The 23,433-nt window shown below is 37.2% G+C and overlaps 1 protein-coding gene across 1 annotated transcript in view; it reads right to left on the bottom strand.

Moving 5' to 3' along the window:
* GALNT2 (polypeptide N-acetylgalactosaminyltransferase 2) overlaps window positions 1–23,433 on the bottom strand; it is a gene marked incomplete in the record, with an annotated part of 519,141 nt that overhangs the window by 32,656 nt on the left and 463,052 nt on the right. Inside the window, 1 exon segment of the mRNA XM_053711154.1 lies at window positions 17,632–17,751. Coding sequence (XP_053567129.1) covers window positions 17,632–17,751 — 120 coding nt within the window.

The following is a 23,433-nucleotide window of genomic DNA, read 5'->3' as shown; positions in this document are numbered from 1 at the left end:
GTAATATCAGAAATGATTTCTTTCAAATCAGGCCCGAATAGGGTCTTTCCCTTGAAAGAAATAGCCAAAAGCTTGGATTTAGAGGACACATCCGCAGACCAAGATTTTAACCATAAAGCTCTTCGTGCTAAGATGGAGAATCCTGAGCTCTTAGCAGCTAACTTGGTTATCTGAAAGGAAGCATCCGTAATAAAAGAATTAGCCAGCTTCAGCGCCTTAATTCTGTCCTGGATTTCCTCTAAAGAGGTGTCAGTTCTAAGAGACTCTTCTAGAGCGTCAAACCAAAAAGCAGCCCCAGTCGTGACTGTTACAATGCAGGCCGCCGGTTGCAATAAAAACCCCTGATGAATATAGAGTTTTTTGAGAAGACCCTCCAACTTCTTATCCATGGGGTCTTTGAAAGCACAACTGTCCTCGATAGGAATAGTTGTACGCTTCGCCAGGGTAGAAATAGCTCCCTCCACCTTAGGGGCCGTCTGCCAAGAGTCCCGAACAGTGTCAGCTATAGGGTACATTTTCTTAAAAATAGGGGAAGGGGAGAACGGGATACCCGGTCTTTCCCATTCCCTAGCAATAATCTCTGAAATTCTCTTAAGAACCGGAAAAACTTAGCAATTAGAAGGGACCTCTAAGTATTTGTCCATTTTACTCAATTTCTCTGGTGGGACCACAATAGAGTCACAGTCGTCCAGAGTCACCAAAACTTCTCGCAGTAAAAGATGGAGGTGTTCAAGTTTAAATCTGAAGGACATGACGCCCGAATCTGTCGGGGGTAATGTACCTCCTGTGTCAGACAGTTCCCCCTCAGACAGGGGATCCCTACCACCCAATTCAGAGCCCTGGGAAGGTATATCGGGGATAGCAGAACCGATAGAGAACCGCCAATGTGCCCCTCAAATAAACATACACTCCCCTGTCCTGTCATAAGTTTCACCACAGATAACGTTAGGACCCTTGGGGAACAATCCGCAATCTCCCAGCGTCAGCCCTCAACATAGTATACCCACTGGGTGAAGCACACATCAGTTTACTGAAAAAAATAGAGTTGATAGCACCCAACAAAGAGGGGAATCCCAGGCACATCTCCTGATCTCTGTGCATACTGCTTACCCCTCCCCGGTATAGGGAATAAATGTCAGTCTGTTCTGATATATCTCAGTTTCCCCAGAAGCAAACGACTCCACATACCTCAATGCTGAGCGCAGCATGATGTGGTCCCACACAATGAAGATGCTCTTTTCATCGCCTTCAGCCAATCTGTGGGAACAAGCAAGGTCTTAGATAATGTTTGCTAAGACCATCATCATCAGGGCAGCAAATAATAAGGGAGTCACTGAATGAAGATTTCTCCGGTTGCTGTGTACCCTGAGAAAAATAGTACTCACCTGTACCATTTAAAATAAAAAACTCTTGATTGAAGAAACTAAACTAACACCTAATTTTACCTCTTCCTATCACTATCACAGGCAAAGAGAATGACTGGAGTGGGAGGGAAGGGAGGAGCTATATATACAGCTCTGCTGTGGTGCTCTTTGCCTCCTCATGCTGACCAGGAGGCAATATCCCATAAGGATGAAATCTGTGGATTCGTCATATCTTGTAAAAGAAAGTATATACTTACCGTGTAAGACACCCATCCACATATAGCAGACAGCCAAACCAGTACTGAAACATATCAGTAGAGCTAATGGTACAACTACAAGAGTAAGTACAAAGAATAGTATCGTGATATAAGTTTTTAATTAATTCATCAAAACAAAAAATAAAACATACACATATATGCTAAAAAAAATAACAATAATATAAGATTTACTAAAGAGATGAGTAAAGAAAAATTAAACTTCCTTGATCTGGAAATCTATGTAGAAAAGGGGAAGCTGAATACAAGAACATATTTTAAACCGGTTGACAGCAATAATTTTATACATTCCACTAGCTGTCACCATCAATTATGGAAAAACAATATTCCCAAGGGTCAAATGATGAGGGTCAAAAAGAATTGTAATAGAGATGAGGACTACATAGCACAATCACAAAATCTAAAATTAAAATTTATTGAAAGAGGATAGTTTTGTGGAAAAGATAAGGCAAGATGTTGGAAAGATTGATAGAAGGTCATTGTTAACAAAGAAACAGAAAGAACAAAGTATTAATCAAAAGAATACTATTAAAGTACCTTTTGTTACTGAATATACTATTAATCATAGAATGACTGAAAAAAATCATGAATAAGCATTGGCATTTGTTAAAACAGGATAAAATAATAGGTCCCCTAATTAGTGATAAACCACATTTTGTTTACAGAAGAGCAAATAATTTAAAAAACAGATTAGCCCCTACCGTGACTAAAAAACGAAGAAAAAATGATATTGATCTGAAGGGAAATGAAGTAAAAGGTTTTTATCCTTGTTTTATCTGCAAATCTTGTAGACATTCTAAGAAAAGTAAGTCAGTCATCTCTAATGTCAATAAAAAAGAATTTAAAATTCAGGATTGCATAAGGTGTACAGACAGCAACATTGTATATGTAATCCAATGCAAATGTGGACAACAATACGTGGGTGAGTCGGAAAGACCCCTACGGGAAAGAATTAGAGAACATATTCTATCAATTGAGAACATGGATAAAGAAAGGAATAGAGATTTACCAGTCCCAAAACATTTTAAATTCTGTAATGGAGGTAATTTAAAGTTCTTTCAATATATGGGGATAGCCAAATTGCCAAAACAAATAAGAGGTGGGAATACACATAATAAATTGTTACAATTAGAAAGTAAATTGATATTTAATCTAGACACATTACACCCTCTAGGTATGAATTTGGAGATTGAATTGGGAAGTTTTTTTAAATAGTTTTTGAATAGTCTCTTAAATATTCTCTTTTGAACACTTATTTATTATAGTATTTTAACCTGAGGTATTTTTTACATATACATATTTTATTTCCTTTTACCTGTGTCTTTTTCTGCTTCATATAGTACCCTTCCAAATTAGGTATTTTAAAATAGTTTTAAAAAAAAAGAGTATATATACAATTCTAATAAAATTACCCTCCCTTGCCTTTTTATGGATAGTGAAATGTATAGTTCCATGTATATAGTAAAGGATAATAGAAGATATTGTATTCATACAAAATGTAGTTAGAACTTTTAATATCATATTGAACAATATATAAACTAATAGATACTGTCCTGGAATATAGAACTAACCTCTTCCCTCTTTTAATACTCTATACCTATTCTAATATATTAGGAAAACTAAAAATAGATATAAATTGGGTCCATAGGGTCATATAATTAGATGGGCACTTGAAAGAATGGTATTAAAATATAAATAAATATTTATATAAATGTTTACTTTGTTATTAAATTTCTTAATTCAGCAAAACAAATATGAAGTGTTTAGGGAATCATATGTTTTAATATATACAGTAATTTGGTTATTTATTCTATTGTTTTAGTGTTTATTCATTATCTCTTTAATTTATGTATTTAACTTGTTTCTATTAATTATTTATTAATTATTTATTTAGCAATTGCAATGAATTATGGCAAAAGAATGCTAATACCAAGTTCATAGGTGAGTGCTGCTTAAACACAAAGAAATTCCTAATCAATAACAATATGCGCCATTCTTAAGTATATAAAGGACCCTAACTGTATCATCCGGTATGGCTTGACAAAGGCTCTAGAGAGCTGAAACGCGTTGCCGATACACAGAGATACCTGGATATCTTTCTGAACCGACCGGGAACCACTACCTCTGACGTCACCCCCCGCATACGTGGGCGTGTCTTGGAAATAGACACGGGAGTGTTTGGCGTCTAAGCACAGGAGGGTGCTTCACACTTGCCTCAGCTTTTTTGGCACTTTTAAATACAAAGACATTCTAAAACCTCAGAAGCCGAACAGCAGCACAAAGGAGCGATACTTAAAAAGAAAAATACGGAACTGAGGCAGTTTCTGTTTACCATTATTACCACTATAACACCGGATCTTAAAGGTAACCTTGTATATAACATTACAGGCAGAGCGGATAATAATAAAAAGACACTCATCTGGCATTTGATTATTCTGTGCAAATTGGACAAGGAGTCTAAAGACAGCCTTTAGTTCTTTTATATTTCTGTGGAAAGGAGTATTGGCATATTTTACAATTGTGCACTTAAAAGAACTCCAACGAGTGTTTTTCTTAACTAAAATATTGTGATACATTTACCATATATGATTCTTTTTAACATTTCTACTTCATATGTAAATAGGAGCTTTATTCTTTTTCTGTGAAAGTTTTTTTGTTGTTTTTTTTTTTTATTTTTTTTATATCTTCCTATAAACTATGAGAAGTTTTTAACATTGGTACCAATTAGGATATATAATGAATTTTTTTTAGCATATATGTGTATGTTTTATTTTTTGTTTTGATGAATTAATTAAAAACTTATATCACAATACTATTCTTTGTACTTGCTCATTAGTGTTATATCTTTGGACCTTGAACTTGCAAGAATCTATTACTTAATAATATAGAATTAATTTAATTTTTTATAATATAATTTCCAAGTAGCCATTCTATAGATCAAATTGCCTGTTAGTGTTTTATTACACTACTCTTGGCGCTCACATATACCCCCTACTGTTTAATTGCACTATTTTTATTTACAGGCCTTGGGATTGCCTGTTTTTATGTGTAGCTTTTGATCTCTTCCAGCGCGTGGTTTTTCCTTTATTGTTTTCATATAAACAACTACAAGAGTATACTGTCGATCTATAAAGGGAGGCAGCAGATAAATCCCTGCGACCGATTTACAGAGAGCCTTATGAAAATCTTTCCCATAGGCAAAAACATGATATCATCCTATCATACTCCCTTCACATCCCTCAGACAAACACTGCACTTAGAGAGGAACTTGGCTTCAATATGCTTAGAAGCGCTTTTCACTGAAGAAATGAAGCACATAATGCTTCACCACCTCCTAAGGAGGCAAAGTTTTTAAAACTGAGGTATGATTGAGGTGGGAGGTTTATTTATAGGCATTTGAGGTTTGGGAAACTTTGCCCCCTCCTTGTAGGAATGTATATCCCATCAGTAACTAGCTCGTGGACTCTCGCCACCTATATGAAAGAAATTATATATATAACATAATTTATGTAAGAACTTACCTGATAAATTCATTTCTTTCATATTAGCAAGAGTCCATGAGCTAGTGACGTATGGGATATACATTCCTACCAGGAGGGGCAAAGTTTCCCAAACCTCAAAATGCCTATAAATACACCCCTCACCACACCCACAATTCAGTTTAACGAATAGCCAAGAAGTGGGGTGATAAGAAAAGAGCGAAAGCATAAAAAATAAGGAATTGGAATAATTGTGCTTTATACAAAAAAATCATAACCACCACAAAAAGGGTGGGCCTCATGGACTCTTGCTAATATGAAAGAAATGAATTTATCAGGTAAGTTCTTACATAAATTATGTTTTCTTTCATGTAATTAGCAAGAGTCCATGAGCTAGTGACGTATGGGATAATAAATACCCAAGATGTGGAACTTCCACGCAAGAGTCACTAGAGAGGGAGGGATAAAATAAAGACAGCCAATTCCGCTGAAAAATTAATCCACTACCCAAATCAAAAAAGTTTCAATTTTTATAATGAAAAAAACTGAAAATATAAGCAGAAGAATCAAACTGAAACAGCTGCCTGAAGTACCATTCTACCAAAACTGCTTCTAAGGAAGAGAAAACATCAAAATGGTAGAACATAGTAAAAGTATGCAAAGAAGACCAAGTCATTGCTTTGCAAATCTGATCAACAGAAGCTTTATTCTAAAAAAGCCCAGGAAGTAGAAACTTACCTAGTAGAATGAGCCGTTAGCCTCCGAGGCGGGAATCCACCCGACTCCAAATAAGCATGATGAATCAAAAGTTTAAGCAAGATGCCAAATAAATGGCAGAAGCCTTTTGACCTTCCTAACACCAGAAAAGATAACAAATAGACTAGAAGACTATCTGAAATCTGAATAGCTTCAACATAAGATTTCAAAACTCTTACCATATCCAAAGAATGTAAGAATCTTACCAAAGAAGTCTTAGGAAAAGACAATAATTCCTCCCTAATGTTGATAGAAATCACAACTTTAGGTAAGAATTAAAATGAGGATAGCAAAAACCACCTTATCCTGATGAAAAAAATCAGAAAAAGGAGACTCACAAGAAAGAACAGATAATTAAAAATTGTTCTAGCTGAAGAGATGTCTAAAAAGAACAATACTTTCCATGAAAGTAAATAATGTCTAGAGAAAACATATGCTCAAATAGAAGAGCCTGTAAAGCCTTTAGAACCAAATTAAAACTCCAAGGAGGAGAAATTGGCTTAATGACAGGATTGATAAGAACCAAAGCCTGAACAAAATAATGAATAACAGGAAGGAACACTACCTTATCCTGATGAAAAATCAGAAAAGGAGATCCACAAGAAAGAGCAGAAAACTCAGAAACTCTTCTAGCAGAAGAGATAACCAAAAAGAACAATACTTTCCAAGAAAGTAATTTTAATGTCCAGAGAACGCAAAGGTTCAAACGGAGGAGCCTGTAAAGCCCTCAGTACCAAATTGAGACTCCAAGGAGGAGATATTGACTTAATGACAGGCTTGATACAAACCAAAGCCTGTACAAAACAATGAATATCAGAATGAATAGCAATCTTTCTGTGAAAAAGAACAGAAAGAGTAGAGATTTGTCCTTTCAAAGAACTTGCAGACAAAACCTTATCTAAACCAACCTGAAAAATTGTAAAATTCTAGGAATTCTAAAAGAATGCCAAAAGAATTTATGAGAAGAACACCAAGAAATGTAAGTCTTCCAAACTCGATAATAAATCTTTCTAGAGACAGATTTACAAATCTGTAACATAGTATTAATCACTGAGTCAGAGAAACCTCTATGACTAAGAATCAAACGTTCAATCTCCATACCTTCAAATTAAATGATTTGAGATCCTGATGGAAAAATGGGCCTTGAGATAGAAGGTCTGGTCTTAACGGAAATGTCCAAGGTTGGCAACTGGCCATCCGAATGAGATCTGCATACCAAAACCTGTGAGGCCATACTGGAACCACCAGCAGTACAAACGAACGCTCCATTAGAATTTTGGAAGAACTAGAGGCGGAAGATATAGACAGAATGATAATTCCAAGGAAGTGTCAATGCATACGCTACTTCCGCCTGAGGATCCCCGGACCTGAAATAGGCCCCTGGGAAGTTCCTTGTTAAGACGAGAGGCCAACAGATCTATTTCTGGAAGCCCTCACATCTGAAAAATTTAAAAACATATCTGGGTAAAGACCATTCTCCCGGATGTAAAGCTTGATTAACAGAGATAATCCGCTTCCCAAACGTCTATACCTGGGAAAAGGACCCCAGAATTTAGATAGGAGCTGGATTTAGCCCAAGCAAATATCCAAGATACTTTTGTCACAGTCTAAAGACTGATAGTCACACCCTGATGATTGACATACACCACAGATTTGATAATGTCTGAAAAAAACAATAAACGTCTCTTCTTCAAAAGAAACCAACTGAAGAACTCTGGGAATGCACGGAATTCCAAAATAACAAATGGTAATCTCGCCTCCTGAGATTTCCAAACCCCTTGTGCTGACAGAGAACCTCAGACAGCCTCCCAACCTAAAAAACTCGCATCTATAGAGATCATGGTCCAGGTTGAAAGAATCGAAGAGACCTGTAGAACTAAATGATGGTGATCTTAACCACCGAATCAAAGATAGATAAACATAGAAATCGAAGATTTAAAAAGTGAAATCCTAGAATCCCTGCACCATTATTCAGCATAAAAAACTGGAAAGGTTTTCTATGAAAATGAACAAAGAGAATTGAATCTAATGCTGCAGCCATAAGACCTACATTTCCATGCATATATAGCAAGTGAAGGAAATAATAGAGACTGAAGGTACCGACAGACAAAACCCAATAAAAAAGTCACTTGTCTGTTAGAGACAAAGACAGTGACACAATCTATCTGGAAACCTAAAAAAGGTGACCCTTGTGTGAGGAATCAAGAGCTTTTGATAAAAAGATCCTCTAACCATGTCTTGAAAAAACAAAGTTGAATCATATGAGATTCCGTAGTCTCAGAAAAAAATAATCTGAATGAAAACAGAAAATGAAGATATGCATCTATTGTATCTAATGAAAACAAATAATGCTACCACTGACCAAAAAAAGGCAGAATAGACCATATAAATACCAATCTAAAAGATGGTACATAATAAAAAGATTTTCTATCTTTGGAAAAATGAATAGTTTTGAATAAAAACCCCAAAACCCAGTTCCTAAAAATGGAACTGGAATAAATACCCCAGAAGATTCCAGATCTGAGCAGCGCTTGAGCCCCAACAGGTGATCAGCCGCACTTCAACATTACCCAAAATATATAGGAAAATGTTAGCCTTACTGGAATAGCTGGAATATAATAGAGAGAAAAAGACTTCTCATAGACGGTTTAACTCTAAATTTATTCTGTACCAAAATCTAAGAAATTTGGACCGAATAGAACCAAAAAAACTTCCAATTAAAAACATGTTACTTGGATAAGAATTAGAATTTTGTTCCTTAGTAAGAACAACCAAACTAAAATAAGCTTAAAGTTTTAGTCTTAGAACTCAATCTTGAAGCCCAGAGTAACAGTTAAGAATTGAATCCAAAATGAACCAAATAATTGATTGATTATCTTGGAAAAAAAGAAATAACATAATTTATGTAAGAACTTACCTGATAAATTCATTTCTTTCATATTAACAAGAGTCCATGAGCTAGTGACGTATGGGATATACATTCCTACCAGGAGGGGCAAAGTTTCCCAAACCTTAAAATGCCTATAAATACACCCCTCACCACACCCACAAATCAGTTTAACGAATAGCCAAGAAGTGGGGTGATAAGAAAAAGTGCGAAGCATATAAAATAAGGAATTGGAATAATTGTGCTTTATACAAAAAAATCATAACCACCACAAAAAAGGGTGGGCCTCATGGACTCTTGTTAATATGAAAGAAATGAATTTATCAGGTAAGTTCTTACATAAATTATGTTTTCTTTCATGTAATTAACAAGAGTCCATGAGCTAGTGACGTATGGGATAATGACTACCCAAGATGTGGATCTTTCCACACAAGAGTCACTAGAGAGGGAGGGATAAAATAAAGACAGCCAATTCCTGCTGAAAATAATCCACACCCAAAATAAAGTTTAACAAAAAACATAAGCAGAAGATTCAAACTGAAACCGCTGCCTGAAGAACTTTTCTACCAAAAACTGCTTCAGAAGAAGAAAATACATCAAAATGGTAGAATTTAGTAAAAGTATGCAAAGAAGACCAAGTTGCTGCTTTGCAGATCTGGTCAACCGAAGCTTCATTCCTAAACGCCCAGGAAGTAGATACTGACCTAGTAGAATGAGCTGTAATTCTTTGAGGCGGAGTTTTACCCGACTCAACATAGGCAAGATGAATTAAAGATTTCAACCAAGATGCCAAAGAAATGGCAGAAGCTTTCTGGCCTTTCCTAGAACCGGAAAAGATAACAAATAGACTAGAAGTCTTACGGAAAGATTTCGTAGCTTCAACATAATATTTCAAAACTCTAACAACATCCAAAGAATGCAATGATTTCTCCTTAGAATTCTTAGGATTAGGACATAATGAAGGAACCACAATTTCTCTACTAATGTTGTTGGAATTCACAACTTTAGGTAAAAATTCAAAAGAAGTTCGCAACACCGCCTTATCCTGATGAAAAATCAGAAAAGGAGACTCACACGAAAGAGCAGATAATTCAGAAACTCTTCTAGCAGAAGAGATGGCCAAAAGGAACAAAACTTTCCAAGAAAGTAATTTAATGTCCAATGAATGCATAGGTTCAAACGGAGGAGCTTGAAGAGCTCCCAGAACCAAATTCAAACTCCAAGGAGGAGAAATTGACTTAATGACAGGTTTTATACGTACCAAAGCTTGTACAAAACAATGAATATCAGGAAGAATAGCAATCTTTCTGTGAAAAAGAACAGAAAGAGCAGAGATTTGTCCTTTCAAAGAACTTGCGGACAAACCCTTATCCAAACCATCCTGAAGAAATTGTAAAATTCTCGGTATTCTAAAAGAATGCCAAGAAAAATGATGAGAAAGACACCATGAAATATAAGTCTTCCAGACTCTATAATATATCTCTCGAGATACAGATTTACGAGCCTGTAACATAGTATTAATCACGGAGTCAGAGAAACCTCTATGACCAAGAATCAAGCGTTCAATCTCCATACCTTTAAATTTAAGGATTTCAGATCCGGATGGAAAAAAGGACCTTGTGACAGAAGGTCTGGTCTTAACGGAAGAGTCCATGGCTGGCAAGATGCCATCCGGACAAGATCCGCATACCAAAACCTGTGAGGCCATGCCGGAGCTATTAGCAGAACAAACGAGCATTCCCTCAGAATCTTGGAGATTACTCTTGGAAGAAGAACTAGAGGCGGAAAGATATAGGCAGGATGATACTTCCAAGGAAGTGATAATGCATCCACTGCCTCCGCCTGAGGATCCCGGGATCTGGACAGATACCTGGGAAGTTTCTTGTTTAGATGAGAGGCCATCAGATCTATCTCTGGGAGCCCCCACAATTGAACAATCTGAAGAAATACCTCTGGGTGAAGAGACCATTCGCCCGGATGCAACGTTTGGCGACTGAGATAATCCGCTTCCCAATTGTCTACACCTGGGATATGAACCGCAGAGATTAGACAGGAGCTGGATTCCGCCCAAACCAAAATTCGAGATACTTCTTTCATAGCCAGAGGACTGTGAGTCCCTCCTTGATGATTGATGTATGCCACAGTTGTGACATTGTCTGTCTGAAAACAAATGAACGATTCTCTCTTCAGAAGAGGCCAAAACTGAAGAGCTCTGAAAATTGCACGGAGTTCCAAAATATTGATTGGTAATCTCACCTCCTGAGATTCCCAAACTCCTTGTGCCGTCAGAGATCCCCACACAGCTCCCCAACCTGTGAGACTTGCATCTGTTGAAATTACAGTCCAGGTCGGAAGAACAAAAGAAGCCCCCTGAATTAAACGATGGTGATTTGTCCACCACGTTAGAGAGTGTCGAACAATCGGTTTTAAAGATATTAATTGAGATATCTTCGTGTAATCCCTGCACCATTGGTTCAACATACAGAGCTGAAGAGGTCGCATGTGAAAACGAGCAAAGGGGATCGCGTCCGATGCAGCAGTCATAAGACCTAGAATTTCCATGCATAAGGCTACCGAAGGGAATGATTGTGACTGAAGGTTTCGACAAGCTGTAATCAATTTTAGACGTCTCTTGTCTGTTAAAGACAGAGTCATGGACACTGAATCTATCTGGAAACCCAGAAAGGTTACCCTTGTTTGAGGAATCAAAGAACTTTTTGGTAAATTGATCCTCCAACCATGATCTTGAAGAAACAACACAAGTCGATTCGTATGAGACTCTGCTAAATGTAAAGACGGAGCAAGTACCAAGATATCGTCCAAATAAGGAAATACCACAATACCCTGTTCTCTGATTACAGACAGAAGGGCACCGAGAATCTTTGTGAAAATTCTTGGAGCTGTAGCAAGGCCAAACGGTAGAGCCACAAATTGGTAATGCTTGTCTAGAAAAGAGAATCTCAGGAACTGATAATGATCTGGATGAATCGGAATATGCAGATATGCATCCTGTAAATCTATTGTGGACATATAATTCCCTTGCTGAACAAAAGGCAATATAGTCCTTACAGTTACCATCTTGAACGTTGGTATCCTTACATAACGATTCAATAATTTTAGATCCAGAACTGGTCTGAAGGAATTCTCCTTCTTTGGTACAATGAAGAGATTTGAATAAAACCCCATCCCCTGTTCCGGAACTGGAACTGGCATAATTACTCCAGCCAACTCTAGATCTGAAACACAATTCAGAAATGCTTGAGCTTTCACTGGATTTACTGGGACATGGGAAAGAAAAAATCTCTTTGCAGGAGGTCTCATCTTGAAACCAATTCTGTACCCTTCTAAAACAATGTTCTGAATCCAAAGATTGTGAACAGATTTGATCCAAATTTCTTTGAAAAAACGTAACCTGCCCCCTACCAGCTGAACTGGAATGAGGGCCGTACCTTCATGTGAACTTAGAAGCAGGCTTTGCCTTTCTAGCAGGCTTGGATTTATTCCAGACTGGAGATGGTTTCCAAACTGAAACTGCTCCTGAGGACGAAGGATCAGGCTTTTGTTCTTTGTTGAAACGAAAGGAACGAAAACGATTGTTAGCCCTGTTTTTACCTTTAGATTTTTTATCCTGTGGTAAAAAAGTTCCTTTCCCACCAGTAACAGTTGAAATAATAGAATCCAACTGAGAACCAAATAATTTGTTTCCCTGGAAAGAAATGGAAAGTAGAGTTGATTTAGAAGCCATATCAGCATTCCAAGTCTTAAGCCATAAAGCTCTTCTGGCTAAGATAGCCAGAGACATAAATCTAACATCAACTCTAATAATATCAAAAATGGCATCACAGATGAAATTATTAGCATGCTGGAGAAGAATAATAATATCATGAGAATCACGATTTGTTACTTGTTGCGCTAGAGTTTCCAACCAAAAAGTTGAAGCTGCAGCAACATCAGCCAATGATATAGCAGGTCTAAGAAGATTACCTGAACATAGATAAGCTTTTCTTAGAAAAGATTCAATTTTTCTATCTAAAGGATCCTTAAACGAGGTACCATCTGACGTAGGAATGGTAGTACGTTTAGCAAGGGTAGAAATAGCCCCATCAACTTTAGGGATTTTGTCCCAAAATTCTAACCTGTCAGGCGGAACAGGATATAATTGCTTAAAACGTTTAGAAGGAGTAAATGAATTACCCAATTTATCCCATTCCTTAGCAATTACTGCAGAAATAGCATTAGGAACAGGAAAGACTTCTGGAATAACCGCAGGAGCTTTAAAAACCTTATCCAAACGTATAGAATTAGTATCAAGAGGACTAGAATCCTCTATTTCTAAAGCAATTAGTACTTCTTTAAGTAAAGAGCGAATAAATTCCATCTTAAATAAATATGAAGATTTATCAGCATCAATCTCTGAGACAGAAACCTCTGAACTAGAAGAGTCCAAAGAATCAGAATGATGGTGTTCATTTAAAAATTCATCTGTAGAGAGAGAAGATTTAAAAGACTTTTTACGTTTACTAGAAGGAGAAATAACAGACAAAGCCTTCTTTATGGATTCAGAAACAAAATCTCTTATGTTATCAGGAACATTCTGCACCTTAGATGTTGAGGGAACTGCAACAGGCAATGGTACATCACTAAAGGAAATATTATCTGCTTTAACAAGTTTGTCATGACAATTAATACAAACAACAGCTGGAGAAATAGCTACCAAAAGTTTACAGCAGATACACTTAGCTTTGGTAGATCCAGCAGGCAGTGGTTTTCCTGTAGTATCTTCTGGCTCAGATGCAACGTGAGACATCTTGCAATATGTAAGAGAAAAAACAACATATAAAGCAAAATAAATCAAATTCCTTATAAGACAGTTTCAGGAATGGGAAAAAAATGCCAAACATCAAGCTTCTAGCAACCAGAAGCAAATGAAAATGAGACTGAAATAATGTGGAGACAAAAGCGACGCCCATATTTTTTGGCGCCAAATAAGACGCCCACATTATTTGGCGCCTAAATGCTTTTGGCGCCAAAAATGACGCCACATCCGGAACGCCGACATTTTTGGCGCAAAATAACGTCAAAAAATGACGCAACTTCCGGCGACACGTATGACGCCGGAAACGGAAATGAATTTTTGCGCCAAAAAAATCCGCGCCAAAAATGACGCAATAAAATGAAGCATTTTCAGCCCCCGCGAGCCTAACAGCCCACAGGGAAAAAAGTCAAATTTTTGAGGTAAGACAAAATATGATAATTTAAAGCATAATCCCAAATATGAAACTGACTGTCTGGAAATAAGGAAAGTTGAACATTCTGAGTCAAGGCAAATAAATGTTTGAATACATATATTTAGAACTTTATAAATAAAGTGCCCAACCATAGCTTAGAGTGTCACAGAAAATAAGACTTACTTACCCCAGGACACTCATCTACATGTTTGTAGAAAGCCAAACCAGTACTGAAACGAGAATCAGTAGAGGAAATGGTAAATATAAGAGTATATCGTCGATCTGAAAAGGGAGGTAAGAGATGAATCTCTACGACCGATAACAGAGAACCTTATGAAATAGACCCCGTAGAAGGAGATCACTGCATTCAATAGGCAATACTCTCCTCACATCCCTCTGACATTCACTGCACGCTGAGAGGAAAACCGGGCTCCAACTTGCTGCGGAGCGCATATCAACGTAGAATCTAGCACAAACTTACTTCACCACCTCCCTTGGAGGCAAAGTTTGTAAAACTGATTTGTGGGTGTGGTGAGGGGTGTATTTATAGGCATTTTAAGGTTTGGGAAACTTTGCCCCTCCTGGTAGGAATGTATATCCCATACGTCACTAGCTCATGGACTCTTGTTAATTACATGAAAGAAAAGGATTTTTTAGAAATCACAAAATTCTTCTAGCTAAAAACAGCTAAAGACATAGATTAAAACATCATTTGTGAAAATATTCAATAAAATGAAGATACAAATGAAATTATTAGCATGTTAATCCAGTTAAAAGACCAGTCAACACACCAGACTTGCATAAACAAATGCAAGACAACAAGACAAATGCAACAGCACCCAGTCTAACCTCAAATGAGCAGTAGACTTTGTCCCTTAACAATGCTAAATAAAAACATAATCTGATACTTGATTTTAAAGTAAACAGAAAAAATTAAGCAATTGCAACATCATTCAAATAAAACACAGGTCCAAGAAAAATACCTGAAAAATAATTTTCCTTAAATAGGATACAACCATCTAAAGGAAAAATAAATACTATTTTGCTATAGAAACAATAGCATAATTAGCAAGAGTAGAGATAGCCCCATTAAATTAGAGAACCATCAAAATTGAAATGAACTGCCGGCAAAGAATATAATTTAAAACCTTTAAAGGAGGAATAAAAGAAAATTCCCAGCCTATTCCATTCCCTAGTTCATACTAGGGAATGGAATAGGCTGGGAATTTTCTTTTATTCCTCCTTTAAAGGTTTTAAATTATATTCTTTGCCGGCAGTTCATTTCAATTTTGATGGTTCTCTAATTTAATGGGGCTATCTCTACTCTTGCTAATTATGCTATTGTTTCTATAGCAAAATAGTATTTATTTTTCCTTTAGATGGTTGTATCCTATTTAAGGAAAATTATTTTTCAGGTATTGAAAAGGTGTTGATTATTTTGGATATTAAGGTAATTAGTTCTTTCAAGACTAACTAACATTTTATTTCTGCTTATTTATTCTTCTGTATTTTCAGAGGTTTTTTTCCAGTTCCTCATGGAACTGGAAAAAAACCTCTGAAAATACAGAAGAATAAATAAGCAGAAATAAAATGTTAGTTAGTCTTGAAAGAACTAATTACCTTAATATCCAAAATAATCAACACCTTTTCAACAAAGAACAAATGTACTTTAAAAATAAAAAAGTGGATTTGATAGTGTCAATATCTGATGAAGAAAATTCTGAAATGAGAAAAAACATCATCAGAGAAGGATAAATCATTATGTAGTTGGTCATTTGAAACTTCAATAATTAAAAAAGAAGTTTGAAAAAGACCTAAAATTTTTTTATTAGAAGGCACGATGTCAGACAAAGCCTTTAAAATAGAATCAGAAAAATATTCTTATAAATCTTCTATGTAATTCTTGTACATAAGATGTAAAAAGAATAGCAAATATATAAAGCATAAATACTAACGGATTCTGCATGTAAAAGTCTATCATGATAACTTATTACAAACCATAGCTAAAGAAAAAACATTCATAACATTTTTAAAATAAATGAACTTAGCTTTGGTAGGACTGAACTTCAGTCAAAAGGAATCCCTTAGAACGATTTTGAAACAGGAACAGTGAAATCTTGCAATATGTAATAGAAAAAAACAATATTTAAAGCAAAATTATCAAATTCCTTAAATGACAGTTTCAGGAATAGGAAATATAAGTTTAAAGACATATATTTAGAACTTTACATATAAAGTGCCCAACCATAGCTTAGAGTGTCACAAAAAATAAGATTTACTTACCCCAGGACACTCATCTACATATAGTAGATAGCCAAACCAGTACTGAAACGAGAATCAGTAGAGGTAATGGTATATAAGAGTATATCGTCGATCTGAAAAGGGAGGTAAGAGATGAATCTCTACGACCGATAACAGAGAACCTATGAAATAGATCCCGTAGAAGGAGACCATGGTATTCAAATAGGCAATACTCTTTTCACATCCCTCTGACATTCACTGCACTCTGAGAGGAAAACCGGGCTCCAGCCTGCTGCGAAGCGCATATCAACAAAGAATCTAGCACAAACTTACTTCACCACCTCCACGGGAGGCAAAGTTTGTAAAACTGAATTGTGGGTGTGGTGAGGGGTGTATTTATAGGCATTTTGAGGTTTGGGAAACTTTGCCCCTCCTGGTAGGAATGTATATCCCATACGTCACTAGCTCATGGACTCTTGCTAATTACATGAAATATATATATATATATATATATATATATATACACACACACACATATATATATATATATATATATATATATATATATATATAGATAGATACACATACATACAGTATATACATATATACACACACAGTAAAGATCCACACTCACTGGACTTGTGTCAATTGTGATATTTATTGTTGTGACGTTTCAGAACCAAAATCCCCCTGGGGCATTTTGGCTCTGAAACGTCACAATAATACATATCACAAATGACAAGTCCAGTGAGTGCGGATCTTTACTGTATTGGATTAATTATTTTTTCCTGACACCCTAGCAGTTGTTTCTTTTGAGGTGTGGGTGCAAATCCACCCTGACTTTTTCTTAAATGTATATATTATTATTTTTTGCCAAATTGGATATTTGGATTTTAACTGTTAAGTAGGGGGGATCAAGAACTACAAATGTGAACTATCCTTGATGATAGCAGCATTTGGAGTTATAGATGTAGATAGTGGGTGGTGATAAAAGCGATCTTTGTACTTTCTAGAGATAGAATAGTGTAGAAAGTGTTTTGCTAACCCTCTCATCCTCAAATCTGTCACATGGTCGTGACAATCCCTAATGATAGTTTTAATTCAAAACCAATATTTACCATCAAAATTAAATGCTTTAAATCTGCCTTTGAAAGAACTTTTCGACAGGACAAGCAAACATTTGAACAACATCCAACTATAGGCTATATAGTACTGGATAAACAATGGAGACTCCAGTTAAAAATTTAACATTTACGCATTTCAATCAAAACTTTAAATAGGTCATCTTATAACAACACCTCAAACTACCTCAGTGTTCTCTACATTTAATCTTACAAAGACTGACTATTTCTGACATATAGTCTATCTAATCCCTTCATCCATATGACGTTTAACACATACCTGTCTACTGTCATTTTCCCTGCAGACTTGAAGTTTTATAAGGGAGCTTGGAGCTCTGTCCACCACAGTAAGACACAAATCCATATGCTTAACTGATTTATCCTTTGTTAATGCCCATTCCTAAAAATAAATAAAAAAAACTCAAATAACTACATAATATTATATATATGTTTACATTACTTGAAAGACACAGACATTTACCATATCATAATATGAGACATTTTAAAAATTGAGTATAAGTAGAAAGACACCTCCATTACATTGATAAATCAAACAGAGAAGAAGAAATATTAAGCGGGAGAACATTTGCACACAAACACAAGTAGCAAAATTCCTCTTGGCAAAATAATGCAGAAGTGCTGTAATCATAACTTTTAATTACATTTCTCTAGTTCATAAGGGCATTTAATAAAATCTAACATTGCTAGATTCATATATGTATTGCTTTATATTTGAAGTGACAAATTAGAATACGTAAACATTCCTAGACGTCTTCATAAAACCTCTCTTTACCTTACAAGTGTTATCTCCTTATTGACTACTTTCATGAATATCCAAAGATTGACAACCTTATTAACGCTCATATTCCTGTTTTGAAATTAGTGAGTATTTAGTGAGTTTTCACTAGCAGATGAATGCCAAAAAAACATATAAAAACATGGGTAGAAGGTAGGGCCACCCTATGCAATTATGAAGCTGTCACATTCTCTCCCATTAACTTTCCTAACTCAAAATGTTAAGGGCTTTTGCTCCCCACACAAACTATCACTGGCCCTTCATGATTTCCACAAAAAGGGTGACGATCTAATACTGAAATGATATTGTCAATGAAACCCACTTTACCACTGCCAATCCTACTCACAGATTGTAGAATAGTTACTAAACTCAATTCTTTAACTCTAATTTCAGTAAGTAAATTGGGTGGAAATCCTAATTAAAAAACAATTTATGTAAGAACTTACCTGATAAATTAATTTCTTTCATGGTGGCGAGAGCCCAGGAGCTAGTTACTGAAGGCATATACATTCCTACCAGGAGGGGGCAAAGTTTCCCAAACCTAAAATGTCTATAAATACACCTCCCACCTCACTCACACCTCAGTTTAAAGTATAGCCAAGTTAGTGAGGTGTATAAGGAGTAAAAACATAAAAAAAGAGGAACCGGATAAATAATGTGCTTTATACAAAAAAACATAACCCCCCAAAAAATGGGTGGGTCTCGTGGACTGATGGGATATAATACCCAAGATTTGGAAGTCCACGAGTAACTATAGAGGGAGGGATAAAATAAAAACAGCTTTTTTCACTGAGAAATCCTAAAAAATAATTGTTTTCTTAAAAATTCAAAAAACTTAAATCATAGGCACCAGAATCAAACTGAGACAGCTGCCTGAAGAACCTTTCTACCAAAAGCTGCTTCTGAAGAAGCAAAAATATAAAAATGGTAAAATTTAGTAAATGTACGCAAAGAAAACCAAGTGGCTGCTTTGCAGATTTGATCAACTGAAGCTTCATTCTTGAGATATGGCAACTAATCTTTTAGAATGAGCTGTTATTTTCTTTTTTAGGACACGATGAGTCCACGGATCATCTTAATTACTAATGGGATATTCACCTTCTGGTCAGCTTGAGGCCGCAAAGAGCACCACAGCAGAGTTGTTAAATAGCTCCTCCCTTCCCTCCCACTCCAGTCATTCTCTTTGCCTACGTTAGTGATAGGAAGTGGTAAAGTGAGGTGTTAGAAAAGATTCTTCGATCAAGAGTTTATTATTTTTAAAGTAGTGCAAGATTGTGCTGCTTTGTCCCAGGGTGTAGCCGTAGTCCATATCAGTCTCTACAGTAGGGCATTGGTGGCTTTAGAGCAATGGGAACTTGTGGGACATACTTATCACTGCGCCTCCCATATAATTTATGCTGCCCTTACCAAGAAAGGGGAGGGATATTATTCAGGACTTTCATTTATTTACAGGTCCATGAGAGGGAGAGGACCTCTCAAACCTGGGAATTGCCTTGACTGTCAGGCATAAGATGAGGTAAGTGCTGACTTTATTCTAAGGGTTGTAACAAAAACTCAGAAGAAAGGTTAGACACTTTATCGTTTATTTATACCTCATCAAAATTCGGTGTCTCTTTTAGAGGGTTACAAGTTAGATTTCCCTAGAGTTTTAGGGGACACCTTGGACAGTCTGGATGCAGGCACTGGGGCTGGACAGGACATGTGTTTTCATCTCCCGGTGGTTTAATAATAGCCGACCGGGAGATCTGATCCAAGACCTTGATGATTTACACTATAGAACGAGTTCAGTGTGAGGGGATTGGAATGTTAAAATTTTTATTCTCGGACTAGCAGCTGCTCAGTACAAGTTAAAAGCTGATCCGTCCGTTATTAGGCTCCCAGCGTTTCGCCTAGTACTGATTTCAATGGCGACCGGGAGATGACTATGTTAACGCCCACGATGGGCGGAGTTTGTTGTGGCGCCAATTTAGTGGTGTAACACTTTGAAGGCTTTTCCGGGAAACGGAAGGCATAGATTTATCCCTGAGTGTTGGCTCTTGAATAGAGAACGGACCGCACAGCGCTTCAGCCGAGTCCGGAATAATTACTGTGTAGAACGGCTGGCAGGCTTCTGAGTTAGGAAACACTTGAGAAAAATGTTTAAGCTGAGGTGTAGAGGTTTACAGTATCATGCACCTCTATAGTTAACATATGTAAATAAAGAAGTTGCATTTTTAAAAAGTAACATAAATAAAAGGGTTTCGTTTTAAAAATGAAAGAAACAGTAACGATTTTTTTACTGGGTTAATTTTGATTTGTTTATTCCCCCATATGTGAGCAAGAGTGGTCCTAGAGACCTTACAAAGTGCCACTTCAGGGTTTGAATCGAATGTGGAACCACCTATATCCTTCTCTTCCCCTATGTTGTGAGAGAACTTTAATATAGGAATAAATTAAAAAAAAAAAAAAAAATTTTCCACAAGTGTCCAAAAAAAATGTTATAGCCTACACATGCAGTGCCCTGCGCTTCCCCTCATACTCCATCTGGAGTTACTTGGCAGGACATCGCTTCCTAGAATCATTGAAGCGATTTCTGATGCTTTGTCTGTTTTTTCCCACGTTACAAGGAAAACGCTTGAGGAAATTTATGTAATCAGTGAATGTTGCTGATATAGCAGTAGCTATTCCGAATTTTCTTCCCTGAAGTGGAGGATACTTCGGTAGTTTATAAGGGAGAATTCTCAGACTCTGTCTGTGTATTTCCTTTATTTTATGCTGAGATGTTTTCTTTGCATACCTCCAAAATGGCAAAGTAGTCTAGCTACAGACTGGAGCTCCACTCTAGACAGGAAACATGTGACCTCCACTGACTCTAGACAGGAAACATGTGACCTACACACAAAGCTTTTTTTTTTTTTTTTATCAACTTTAATGTAACAAACAACCTATAGACAATCATTCTGAAAACTAAACATTTTGCAGCTTTCTTGTTCTTCGAAATGTGCACTCACAGTGGTTTATGCTGATTGTCATTTATAAGGTAACCACTGTGAGTGCACATTAAGAACAAGAAAGCTGCAAAATGTTTCGTTATCAGAATGATTGTCTATAGGTTGTTTGTTACATTAAAGTTGATTTAAAAAAAAAAAAAAAGCTTTCAGTGGAGGACACATGTTTCCTGTCTAGAGTGGAGCTCCAGTCTGCAGCTAGACCCTTCTCCAAAATGGGAGAGACCAGGCATTCCTTTTCCCCTTCTCCTATTTTTAAGAAGATGTTTCCCATTGCTGACTCTTTCAAAGAGGCTTGGCAAACAGTTCCTAAGGTGGATGGGGCGGTTTCCACCTTAGCCAAGAGAACTACTATTACCATAGAGGATAGTTGTGCGTTCAAAGATCCTATGGACAAGAAGTTAGAAGATTTATGTTCACTAGGGTCTGCAATGGCAACCAGCTGCGTGCATTGCTACCGTCAATAGTGCAGCAGCATATTGGTTTGATGCGCTGTCTGAATCTCTCAGAACTGATTCTTCCTTAGAGGAGACTCAAGACAGGATAAAATCTCTGAAACTAGCTAATGCTTTTATTACGGACGTTTCCCTTTAATTTATTAAGCTGGGAGCTAAGATTTCTGGTTTCTCTTTTCTTGCCCTCAGAGCCTTATGGTTAAAACCTTTGTCTGTGGATGTGTCCTCTGAGTCTAAACTTCTAGTTATTCCTTACAAGGGAAAGACATTGTTTAGACTTGGCCTGACTGAAATCATCTCTGATATCACGGGAGGTAGGGGTCATCTCCTTCCTCAGAATAAGAGAAACAAACAAAAAGGACAGAGTAATTTTCGTTCCTCTTCTAAACAGGAACAATCTAAGCCTACATGGAGGCCCAACCAGTCTTGGAATAAGAGTAAACAATCCAAGAAGCCTGCTATTGAATCCAAGACGGCATGAAAGACATGCCCCCGATCCGGGAGCGGATCTGGTAGGGGGCAGACTTTCCTTCTTCGTTCAAGCTTGGGTGCGGGGCATTCAGGATCCCTGGGCAATAGAAATAAATAGTGTCTCAGGGATACAAATTGGAGTTCAAAAGTTATCCTCCCTGAGGCAGGATTCTGCTTCAAGATTATCTGCAGACCAGACAAAGAGAGAGGCGTTCTTACATTGTGTAGGAGACCTCTCCGCCCTGGGAGTGATTGTTCCCGTTCCAGTACAGTAACAGGGTCTGTATTTTTATTCCAATCTGTTTGTGATTCCTAAAAAAGGAGGGAACCTTCAGACCAATTTTAGACCTCAAATTTCTCAGGGTACCAACCTTCAAGATGGAAACTATTCATTCCATTCTCCCATTGGTCCAGGAGGGTCAATTTATGAAAACAGTGGATTTAAAGGACGCGTATCTACATGTTCCTATTCAGGGATTATCACAAGTTCCTAAGGTTTGTCTTCCAGGACAAACACTTCCAGTTTGTGGCTCTTCCTTTCGGTCTGGCCACGGCTTCCAAAATCTTTACAAAGGTTCTGGAGTCTCTGCTGGCGGTACTTCGGCCACAGAGTATTGAAGTGGCGCCCTATTTGGACGTCATCTTAGTCCAGGCGCCATCCTTATAGCAAGCAAGATCCCATACAGACATGGTGTTATCTTTCCTGAGCCCAAATACAAGGGTAACTTTCTTGGGAACCATAATAGATTCCCTATCTAGGAGGATTTTTCTGACAGAAGTCAGGAAATCAAAGATTATCTATACTTGTCTAGTTCTTCAGTCCACTCCTTGGCCGTCATTGGCCCAGTGCTTGGAGGTAATCGGGCTGATGGTGGCGACAATGGACATCATCCCGTTTGCGTGGTTCCACCTCAGACCTCTGCAGTTAAACATGCTCAGGCAATGGAATGGAGATTATACACACTTGTCTCCTTGAATAACCCTGGAGCAGGAGACAAGGGGCTCTCTTCGATGGCGGTTGTCTCTGGATCATCTCTCTCAGGGAACCTGCTTTCGCAGACCGTCCTGGGTGATTGTGACAACAGATGTCAGCCTTCTAGGATGGGGAGCTGTCTGGGGCTCCCTAAAGGCTCAGGGAGTTGGGACTCAATTGGAGTCTGTTCTGCCCATAAACATTCTGGAGCTGAGAGCAATCCTCAATGCTCTTCTGGCCTGGCCCCAGTTGGCCTCGGCCCGGATCCAGTCGGACAAAAGGTAAATTTATTCTTACCTGATAAAATTAATTTATTTTACGATACGAGTCCACAGATTTCATCCTTACTTGTGGGATATTAACCTCCTGCTAACAGGAAGTGGCAAAGAGCACCACAGCA

The sequence above is a fragment of the Bombina bombina genome, chromosome 4, assembly GCF_027579735.1.
Source record: "Bombina bombina isolate aBomBom1 chromosome 4, aBomBom1.pri, whole genome shotgun sequence".
Lineage (NCBI taxonomy): Eukaryota > Metazoa > Chordata > Amphibia > Anura > Bombinatoridae > Bombina > Bombina bombina.
The sequence above is the reverse complement of the archived record's forward strand: the minus strand, read 5'-3'. Positions and strand labels throughout refer to the sequence as shown.